Source organism: Pelobates fuscus, chromosome 4 (assembly GCF_036172605.1).
Source record: "Pelobates fuscus isolate aPelFus1 chromosome 4, aPelFus1.pri, whole genome shotgun sequence".
Taxonomy (NCBI): domain Eukaryota; kingdom Metazoa; phylum Chordata; class Amphibia; order Anura; family Pelobatidae; genus Pelobates; species Pelobates fuscus.
In genome coordinates, this window is record NC_086320.1 from 100902831 (window position 1) to 100914896 (window position 12066).

Consider the following 12066-nt stretch of genomic DNA (forward strand, 5'->3'; position numbering starts at 1 on the left):
GCATCCCACCAGTACCTCCAATTCACAGGGTCCAGCATCTCATAGTCCCAAGTCCAGTATGCCAGGTGCAATTCTGAATTTGTTGGAGGGTAAGTAGGTATTAGATGAGCTCTCCTGGTTGCATGTGGTAGAAGGTTGGTACCTGAGCCTGCTTGGAGTCCGGTAGCTTGTGGCCTACGGGCCTGGACAGTTGGAAGCTGCTTCTTCCGTTGCCAACTTCTCGTCTGCACAGGACCTTGGGAGCCTGTTAGAGATTGGGCATTTACTCTAGCAACCGGAAGTGGGTACATATTTATTAAAATCTTGCCGTCCAGTCCAAAGGTCTGGGTGTGTAGTTTGTTGTTTCTCCCTGTCTGATCCATGGGGTTGCAGTATGTAGATGGTAGCAGCACAATGCAAGTCCAAATTCTCAATAGAGACTTACAGCAAGTCTGTGGAGACCAGGATAACCCCACCAGTCCAAATGGGGGATCTGATGGCCCAAAGCCACGAGAAGCAGGTCCGCCTCTGTCTGGGGATCAACCGCTTCCTCCGCCAGAACAGGCAACCAGGCTGCAGAACCCAAGACACAGTGAAATAAGGTGAGTAACCAATGTTTGTCAGCAGATGGGGTGTCTCGACAGTTCCAAGAACCAACATCCCTGACTGGATTTGATAACCAGCTATTTAGGAGCTTTAAATCCATATTCTTTACGCCAAGTTCAGAGGAGCTCCAATGAAACACATTTGCATAGGATGGCAGTCAGGCCCTGTCCCCTCATGTGAATTTATTCACAAATGTTTCACTTTTAAATCTGTTGCACTAGATTAGTGGGTTACAATATTACACATAATTTGCACTTTGTACACTAAAGTGTCATGCCTTACTTATATTTTTTTTCTGGTGTCGTGACAAATTTATGGCAAATAAAATGTTTATTAAATCCTAAATGCCTTCCGGCTGAGGATTACGACCCTTCCTATAGGAAGTAGTATTTGCACGTTTGACAAGACACCTACTTGCAAATCTCTTCCTACCCTTGTAGGTAATAAAGACACAATGCTCACAGAAAAACGGTTTCACTGACCTCACAGATATATTTATATATTTAAACTCTCTATAATTAGAAAGGAAATCAATAGCAATAAAGAACACCGTGATTCAACGGCTGAAAAGAACACAGCGATTCTACAAGGATATTAGACTACTCTTGAGAAATCAGTGAAGCAACATCAACGTTAATGCTTCTGGATGCTATGAAAAATAACCATTGCGTGAACAGTATCTGCATACATGGATTATCAGAAGTAATTTATATGGTTGAAATACTGCATTTAACAAGCTGCTGGCTAGTGTTTTACTGCCAAAGCATGCTCATACAGTTTGATTCCAAAATCTGCCAGGTACCACCTTGCAAAACTATGTTTGATTAAATTCTTACATTCCAAATAGCCTTGCCTGTAATACATTAAATATTGAACGAGAACAAAATGTGAAAAATATGTATCTCGTTAAATTACTGTTCACTTCAATTTCAAAATGCCAGAAATAGAATTTATGGACCCCAAACTATTTCACTTCATTTCATTCTTAACCTTAAGAACAGCAATCGTTTAAAAAGGATGTTTGTGTTACTTCAATACAGCTCTGGCATGTGAGCGGTTATTCTAAAGAACAAATCGTTTAGAAAAACTAGACAGATTATAGACGAATGATCTATTAACCCAAGGACACCAAACATCCAGAAAAAAGAAAGGAAAAAATAAAAAAACCCAGTTTAAAATAAATAAATAAATAGATAAATATGTATGAAAGGGAGAGATCTTTCAAAACTGCCTCAGTTTATAAAGCCTATACCAGTGGCTCTTAACCACTTGGATGGAACCCACATTCCACCATGCTATTTCAGCGAGTACCTTGAGTTATAACCTGGTAATACGGATTAATGTTGTCCCAGATAATTGTACATAATACATTCTTTATTCAAGAACCACTGCCTTCCCCAGTGTCTTTGAGGCATATGTGACACTGAAAAGGCTATACTTACATACATTTTTTTTAAATGGTGTTTTTTTTTTTATAAATTATATTACACTTCAAGAATTGGTAAATAAATATATGTCATGTATATTATTTGGATACCTACACACACACACACACATATATATATATATATATATATATATATATATATATATATATATATATATATATAAATAAAAGTTAATAACCACTAGCCTATACCTTGAATTTGTGTTATAATGTAAGAGGAGAGCATTAAGAGGTCTCCTGTTGTCACATTTCTTTAACTATTTCCACTTGGCACTAGACATTAGCAAGTGGAATTCACCTCCGGTGAGTATGCCAGGAACCTTCCAGTCCTGGCTAGTAGTGTAGGACTTGGAATTTTAAAGATACTAATAAACCAGTTTCCAGGTCATTTTAAACTAAGCACCAAATCATCAAATTCTAAAAAAGAAAAATGTGATTGGTAAGTACATTGACGACAAAGACTACTTAGATTTCCAGGGATAATAACACTGGTCAGGGATTATTATATTTAGACAATTGATGTTATATCAAGAGTAAAACCGTTGAAATGAAAATGTCATTGGGCTTATTAAAAAAACCCCACCAAATTTAAAGATTTTTTTTTAGTTTTTTATTTAATTACACAATTTAAAAAAAACAAAAAGTGTTGAAAATCTGTTTACCCATTTTTAGTGGTGGACTTTACAGGTAGATGGGAAAATACGTAAGTAAATTGGAGCCATAGTAGTAAGGGTAGAGCTACACAACAACACTGCACACAACCTCTCTACGAACTATTCTTTGATTTGACCCAAGCGATTAGTAGGCATACTGAGCACCCCAAGGTACAAATACTACAGTAGAACATATAAAAGACTTAGGACATGTTGGGGGCATGGTAGAACTTGATGGATCGATCGAACACCTCTTAAGCTCATTCAAAGTTCTGTCCATACTTTATAAGAAATCACAGCATATCAAAGTAAGCATTCTGCAGGTTTCTATTTTTTGTGATGGCAATGGCAATAAAAATGTCAAAAGATACAAAATTGTGATGCCGGCAAGGGAAGAAATAACCAATATCAAGAAAATCAAATGGAAACAATACTTATAATTACATAAAAAAAATAAAAATAAATCACACAAACTAAACTTACAGATCACTACATAACTATACTACAGAGGGCTTATCAAGGCTCTAGAAAGCTATAGGCAAGATCTGATTAAATTAATCTGGCTACAAGCACCTAGTATAACAGAGCAAGCAATGTTTTAGTTTACTATCTACTCAGCGAGTGCAGTTAGTGGGTAAGGGAACATACTGACCGTGGAATGGTCTGCAGCTGACTTACATACAGTTTTATGAGAGAATGCTCATCAGTCAGCGGACTAGTTACATCTACACTGTCAAGTAACCTGAGTGAGTCAAACAATGGTACCTGATTAGTTCTGTGCCAGGATACATTATTAATGCCAGCAACATGCAAGGACTTCTAGTTAATGCAGATTCACCTCCATCAGCAATAAACAGGAACATAAATGGTTTAAAAGTGCAACGTGGGCAAACGGCGCTAAATACAGTACAGTTATGTAAATACAACACATCGTTCATTAAACAAGGAGTTGTGGTGACCTGAAAACAAACATACAATATTTAGGACAAAATAATAGAGTTTAGAAAAGGTTTTCAAACCTACTGAAGCAGTATTTTGTTTTTTTTTAAGCATAGGCATCAATTGAATTCTATCGGCAATAAACAGTCAATAATTACCGACTTTTTATTTTTTAAATTTCATCTGAACGTACTACCAGATGAAATCCACACAGCCGAATCGAATTAACATATCAGCAACTCAAGATAAAACTGACGATTACTGTGCACCTGAAGCACATTAATCCACCTTTTTAAATGACTAAACCTGTTCGTCATTAAAAAGAAATGTAAAAAGCCCATGGGGGTCAACATGTTTTGTATATATGCCACGATTGGGGGCTTGTCTATTAAATAGTGAGCCGCCAGTGGTTGTTCACGGTCATAGAAAAACCTAGTGACTGAGCAGCAATCGCTGTCCATTTGCTAATTAAATACAGGGGGGACATGGTGCACGTCATCCTGTGACCCCACCCATGCTGCCAGTGGGCAAACAGTAAGGGGTAGTAGAAGAAAAAAAAAAAGCATTTATCAATTACTTTAGGTGGTGAATTTGATGAGACCATCTAACTGGGATTATGTGCCTGATGACTGAAATTAAATCACTCAAGCTGAAATTCTCTGTAAAATATAAGTATCCGTTTTGGTATGCATTTAATGACGGTTATGTAATCGATGTGAACTATTAAATGGGTCATCAGGAGCCGATGAATGTGGCTGACTCTTATGTAAGGCATTTGATATTTATGTCTACATCTTCCAAGTTGACTTGTACCCTTTAAATTCTGCAGATAAATGCGAAAAAAATAAATAAAAAGAGAGAGAGGTTTCATAAATTGTACTACCGGTAGTTCAAAGGCACACAAAGTTTAAAATATTATTTGTGACCCTTATTTAATAAATCTGAGGGAAAATAAACAGGGTGCATAGTGAAACTGAAGTTACCTTCACTAACCACATTTTTTTCTGATCTTGCAAATTAAGAGTTTGAAAGCACACGTTGCAGGCAATATAAGAGTCATTGGGGAATAATCTAGAAGGCAGTCAGGAAACTTTGTTTATGTACCTATAGTATAAAATATGTTTAGACGTTGTGGTGCAGTTTTGGCTATCCTTGGCACTCCCAATTATATCTCCCATGATGCATGGCCACTCGTAAGGCCAAGTATTAAGGCAACAAACATCCGGGGAGCTAGAGTTAGCAATGACAGGCACAGCAGATGGCAAAGGAAGATCCCATTGTAGAGGTGGAGAAAGTAAAAAAAAAAAAAAAAAAAAAAAAAAAAAAAAAAGAAAGAAAACAGCAGATGATACAAAGCTAAACAAAATATGAAATAACCACAGATTTAATTGAATTGTAAGATCTAACATGGCTCTACTTAGGACCGCACATTACCATTAACTTAACTCAGGTAGGCTTGTGGACTCTGAGTGTGATTCAATGCAATAATAATCTACAATGTTCTATAAAAATCAATTCCACTGTGCAAAAACAAATTAAAATTAAACACATATTTACATAGAATCAAACGAATTACAACACAATAAGCTCAGTTGATTTGACTAATCCTTGCATTTGAGCTAAGATTTAAGAATATTACTTACATTTTGTTTGTAAAAGGGCTTCCTGAGGGCACAGAGTGAGAGAAAAGGGTGTCATTCATGCTGGTAATTGGTCGGGGAGGCCTACGAGAGAAACTTTGTTGTTACAATGACCGTACGTAATACATAAAGGTGCTTTCAAACAGTAATGGCTAATTGTGGCACTGCAGATGTCTGTAAACTACCTAAAATTTGGAGGTAAATGATTATATTTTATATCACTACCGAAAACAAAAGATTTCAGAGATTTCAAATATTTTTGATGCATACATATAAGTAAATATATTTTTCAGTGTATCAGCTTAAACTTGCTTCATGGGGGGAGGCCATCTTTCAGTCCACATTGCTGAAATGAACCCTTCTCTGATCAAGTTGGTTAAGAGTCTCGGAGTGGTTTTATAGATGCTTGATGCACAAAGACAGGACTGTTGAATTTCCACTAGCTCTTGTTACCACCAAGCCCTTTTATTTGATAAGTAATGGAACAGACGTCTTAAAGATGGAGCTCCACACAGACAAAAGGGTGGGATATGCACTAACATTAGGTATTTATTTAGATGTATGCAATATAACATGATACACACAGAGCTATAATACATCTAACATTGGATTCTAAATAACACAAATGGTTTCCTGTAAGGATTGTTAATCATGAGAAATATTTCTACAAAACACCGGAAGTGCCAGGTAGGAGCGATCACTCTTACACATTCCACTGGAATTATGAAGGAATAAAAGATAAAAATGAAGGGTAAAAATAGCTAGATACAAAGATGTACTCTAGGACAGTAAGTATTCAGAGTGTGGCGTGATGTTTGTTAATCAACATAAAAAATAGGGGTGTGCATGATCCAAAAATTAGGTTTGGAAATTCGGGTAAGAAAATAAATTCTGCACTTCGGGACTTTGGTTCGGTTCGACACTTCCAAAATTCAGGACTTCGGCAATTCGGAAAATCTGCAGGTCTCCCTAACCCTAACTGTACCTCTAACCCTACCTTAACTTAAACCCTAGCCCTACCCTAACCCTGTCATCATTCACGTAATTTTCCCTCCCTCTCTTTTTTTGCCACTTTTCAGAAATCCGAAGCACTTCGGCACTTCTGAAATTCGGCACTTCCAAAATTTGGGACTTCGTCAATTCGGCACTTTGGAAGCATTTGAATGTCCGAATTTCCCGAAGTTCGGCCGAATTCACATTCGTACCAAAACGAATTGCACATGATTTATGGGATAACAAATATGTAACCTAATGAGTGATTACTCATTGTAACTCAGCAGAACAAACAAACTACGCTTGTGCAAGGTGAAAAATATTTGAATAAATATAAAAATAAATGTAAAAAAATGAGTGGTGAGAGATTTGCTCATGTGGGGTTTTGGTTTGGATAGATTTAATTCATGCCAAGTTTCTGGGAAAAATACTTGTACAATCTAAAACCAAAAGAGCGTGAAAATGAACTAATCATTGTACTGCAAAATATACATAATATACACATTACAAATATATATTTAGCAGTACACTGATAGGAACATGTTGTCACCATCTGGTTCATAGGTCAAGTGAGAAATAACCAACAGAGGGAAGAAGAGCAGCAGCAGGGAAAAACAAATCTGTATTTATAAAGTATATATTTATTACATATATAAAATATAAATATAGATTTATTTATTTTTATTGCTCCTCCCTTCCCCCCTCTATTCACGCCACTCACATGAATAAAATCAACAATTAGTGCCCCCCTAAATATCAATTATCCTTTTTCTATTTTTCATCTTTGTTTTGGCACCATGAAACTCAGGATCATGAATTCAAAATCACAAACCAAACAGCAAGTCCATTGTTCATTTACTTATCCAGTCATATGGAGATTCAGAGTTAGGGAATTCCGATGACCCGCCAATTGTACAAACGTCGAACAAATTGCAATTCACTACAATCTGAATGAACAAGGCCATGAACAACATACCTTGCTTATTGTAAATATATAAATTAGAGAATAAACTTGAAATATATGGGTTGCTTGAAACAATTAGAGTTTATTTAAGTAAATCAATCACATATATTTAAACCTGTGAGTGCGTGTCTTTAGACTAGTTTTAAACCAGTAATGCTGAAAGGGACAAAAACCACTTTACCTCATTGAAGTGGTCTGGGTGCAGTGTCCCTGTTCGTATAACTCTGCAATTGCTTAAAATAAGACTGCCCCTAGTGACGGTCCACCAGACAGCCACTAGAGGTGCTTCCTGCAGATCAATGCAGTTTGGCTCTGTGAAACGACACAGGTGTATGGATTATCTCGGCAAAGGAGAAGTGCTCACTAACACCGATTTAGACAGATTTGTGAACAATATTTGAGAGAAATAGGCCTTTTGTGTACATAGAAAAAGTCTTAGATCTTTCAGTTCAGTTAATGAAAAATGGGGCAAAAACAAAAGTGTTCCGTTTATAATTCTGTTCAGTGTAATTACTGACACAGACAATTTACAGAAAAGCACTGTCAGGAATTAAAGGACCACTATAGGCACCCAGACCAATTCAGCTTAATGAAGTGGTCTGGGTGCCAGGTCCAGCTAGGTTTAACCCTTTTTTCTATAAACATAGCAGTTTCAGAGAAACTGCTATGTCTTTTAATAGGGTTAATCCAGCCTCTAGTGGTTGTCTCATTGACAGCCGCTAGAGGCGCATCCGCGCTTCTCACTGAGAAGACGCCAGCGTCCATAGGAAAGCATTGTGAATGCTTTCCTAAAGACTGGCTGAATGCGCATTCGCATTCAGCCGAGAAGGAGAGGAGGAGGAGAGGAGGAGGAGAGTCCCCCGCCCGGCGCTGGAGAAAGAGGTAAGTTTAACCCCTTCCACCCCCTATAGCCCGGCGGGAGGGGAACCCTGAGGGTGGGGGCACCCTCAGGGCAATATAGTGCCAGAAAAATGAGTATATTTTCCTGGCACTATAGTGGTCCTTTAACACTGCCCACAAGGGACTGAATACAAGACCATCTGTTCACCATGATGTAGAAGGTATGAGCAAATAAAGAGACACAACAAAGATTTTAAGAAAAAGCATGTACACAACAAACACCTATTTAAATGAGAAGAAACGAATATGTAATAATGCTTGGGTGATCAATAAATCTGCAGATGATACTGGTGACAATAAATGGATTTGTTGAATGATTTGATATTAGAGACATTCTAGGTGCAACATGACATTAGAAAGAAAATGCTATACTGATGTTGCTACCCACAGTGGGACAGTACTTACCAAGTATCTCTATTGCAGCAATAAGGAAACAAAATTGACAAATTAATAGCAACAAATGCCTTGTTTCTTATTATATGCATTTTTGTAGGTTTTTACTAGAACACGTTTCTCACTCACTCACATAAAATAAATGCATATATCCAAAACATGTAATAGAATTTTGCAAACATTTATATCGTCAGCTTATCAGTTTTGTACCATTTGCTTCTCGTTCTGTGAATGGTGACACAGGTCTTCAGTAGCTATCTAGATATTTCAAACATGACCAGGTAATGCTGAGCTAGGTATATTGTGCATATCTTTTCAAAGTGTTCTGAAAAATGGCGGCTAGGTTCGGTCATAATTTTGTTTATTTTCTTTGATCATGTTTATTAAAATTAACTAAAAAGTAGCATTTTTCCTTTATAGTAAATTCTGCCAGTTTTCACAGAAATTTAATTTCAGAATATTGCCAAACTTATAGCGGCCGGATAATGTCGCCACTTTTGAGGCGGAATAAAGGGTGTCAAAATTCATAAATCTGTTGCGTTGGCAAAATAAATGGGGCATATTTAAAATGTCAGCTCGGGCTCAAAAAAGCAACAAATGAAAAAAATGTCTTATTTACTAAATTGAACCAAAAATTTGCCGAAACTTAGACTTGTCTGGTTATAATTACATGTTTGTTAGTCCACCCATTGTAAAGCGCTACGGAATTTGTTGGCGCTATACAAATATTATAATAATAATATTCAACAGAGTTCACATCAGGATCCTAAGTGATAACAGCTCTTTGGTGGCAGAGGGTAACTACAAAATGCAGGAGAAATATGGAGGAAATCACTGGAAAGCAAATAGACTCTCCATCTCTGCATACCATTAGGATTTGTAGCAATAAAGCAGGAAACGTTTGACGATGTAGACCATCTTGCATCGCCCTTTCTTTCCCTTCATGTTCACAGCACATTGTATTAGTTATTACAAAATAAAGAAATTATGTGTTCTTATAAATCCTCAGTGAAGGCGGTGTCATTGCTTTAACCCCTATGTGGTCTGATTTTACTTTTGGAGGTGGGGACCTTACAGAAAGTCAGCCTCTGGATAGATGTGCTCTATAAGGTAGGACTATGATACATTGCAGCAACTACTGGATTAGAGCCTCTCAGCGTCTGCCTTTTGCTGCTAGCTTCTATCTCCACAGTTGTTGAACCTTCTGGTATTGAAAAGGTTTGATGTCTGACATGGAAAATGACTTGTAATAAAGATAGGAAGCCTCAGGCAGGCTATTGTATGAGACCCCACAGTAATTGAGTAGCTACGTGCGGGTTACGGCTGATTACGTTTGCTGCCAAACATTGGTTGAATAGTGGGGTACAGACAATATATTTTTAAATTTAAAAAAATATATATATATTTTAACTGTGCAAATCAATACATACAATCAAGCTTACGCTGCCACAACAGCAGTAGTAAGCATGTACAAGTCAAAAATTTTCTCGAAGGCCTCACTCCAAGTCTGGCCTTTCAGGCTCATCTGACCTTGCTAGGACTTAAGCTCGGCGGCCATTTTAGGTGCTCAACACTGTCAGTGGATCAATGAGACTTGAGGCAGCTGCTGTAGGTAAGCGAGTGATCCCAGTAGGGACCGGGATAACCCACACCAGTCCAGGGGGGGGGGGCTGTAAACAGTGTGCTGTGATACTCAGGGACAGGGTCGGAAGAACGGCCTCTTCTCCCAATCACCAGACCACTGGTCTCATTGGATTCCAGGGTCAGAGAAGGTATGTAGCCAATGTGACCCCCACCGTCTGGGCATAATAAGTTGCAGGAATCAAGATGTGTAATACACGAGTAGTTGAGGTTCCACAACGGCATGGATTATCGGCAGTTATCGCTGTATTTTAGCATGGTTCAGCAGGAGCTTTTACAAACTGCATCCGGCCATGTTGGGTTCCAGTAACTCTGCACTATCCCAAATCCCTATGCACTAAAAAACTCTTATGTACAGTAATGTACATAGTTATTAGGGATAGTGCACATATAATGTTTTTGGTGTGTTTCTTTAATGAATGTGTTCAACGTTAAGAATATCACCAATGACAATAACAGGTATCGAGAACAGGTAGAAGAGAGTCTGGGGAAACCCTGACTTTACATAATTAGTGAGGACAATTATGATAATAAACAGTCTCAGAGAAGGGTGACGGAGTCCACATGATAAGTGCTAATGTAAAGCCCAACAAGAGGGAGAAATATTACAAAGAATGTGTGATAGGAGAAAGCTAAAAGAACCATCCATCAGACAGTCCTTCTGCTCTATGTCACAGCAACTACAGCACATATGCAGTTGTTGCTTCACTAGCCAAATAAACAAAAAGAGTGACAGCTGTCAATAGAGTATGAATTGTGTTAAATTGTGCTTGCAATGCAAGAAGAGTGTTGTCTTCATTGGGGAGAATCTTGGAGAGCTGGTATGTAGTTCTTCGTAACTTAGAAAGCAATGGACTATATAATGCATCCCTATGATAAATTATACATTACATTCTCAAGAGTACTTTAAGAGTGAGAACAGGTTAACTTTAACACAATTCATGCTCTAGTAGTTTCTACCCACTATTTAAGCGCCCTACACTTAACTAATGGCTCAAACCACACATTAAAGGGGAAACACTTTAGATACTATAGCCATTCCATCTAATTGATTTGGTTACAGTGCCTAGAGTCCCCTGGTACTGTCCCTTCGTTCAACATTAAACCATTTGTGAGCAGTTTAACATTTAATGAGAGTCCCTGGCTGCCCTCAACATACCCCCCACTGCAGGTAAGGCAGAAATTACACACTTCCTTATAGCCTGACACTCTCAGGCTATTACAGCTGCCTACTGCTGCTCAGGCTAATGCTTCCTCAATAACAGGAGCAGCACAGTAGGGATGGGCTGCTGGGGACTTTTGTTTAGCATTAAAACATTAAAAATAGTTTAGTTCTGAATGGCAGGACATCACCAGACACTATAACCACTTTGATTCAATGATGGTGTTTTGGTCCCTACACTGTCCCATTAAGTCTGAGCTGCACACAAATTACCCCCACCTAGCCAGAAGCAACTCTACTACTTACAGTCACAATGTGCTTTTGATATTTCACTTTTAGTATCAAATTAAGCAGATAAGAGACATTTTCCCATACACCAGAATAATGCACAGAAACATTTCTATTTCATATCCAATTTGCTCCGTAGATGCTGCTCAGCAACACAGAAGAATAGATATTGTAGACTAGCGCAGTTTGTTTTCATACAATCATCCAAGGCTAAGCACATAATACAGGAACACCAACAGGCCATGGACACATTGAGAAAAAAAATAGATATGCTCTAAACTAAATATAATACTCAAACATTCATTCCAATGCATAGCTGAAGTAATTCATTTTGTGTATTGTTAAATAATGACTGTCTGGTTGAAGGTGAAATATATTTTTCCATTAAGAAGACAACGCTATAATCTTTCTATGACGCAGAAGAATAATGACCACATAGCTGGCTGTTAGTTGCACAATTC

General features: G+C 37.8%; 1 protein-coding gene across 18 annotated transcripts in view; it reads right to left on the minus strand.

The window, feature by feature from the left end:
• Window positions 1-12066, minus strand: part of DTNA (dystrobrevin alpha) — a 297949-nt gene that overhangs the window by 65445 nt on the left and 220438 nt on the right. For 9 of the 18 annotated variants that reach the window (XM_063451409.1, XM_063451411.1, XM_063451405.1 and 6 more), the window contains exon 10: window positions 5268-5367. In XM_063451409.1, the coding sequence (XP_063307479.1) occupies window positions 5268-5367 (100 nt within the window). Of the gene's footprint in view, window positions 1-3261; window positions 3428-5267; window positions 5368-12066 lie in introns of those variants that run through there. The other 9 variants (XM_063451417.1, XM_063451423.1, XM_063451413.1 and 6 more) reach the window with 2 other exon arrangements.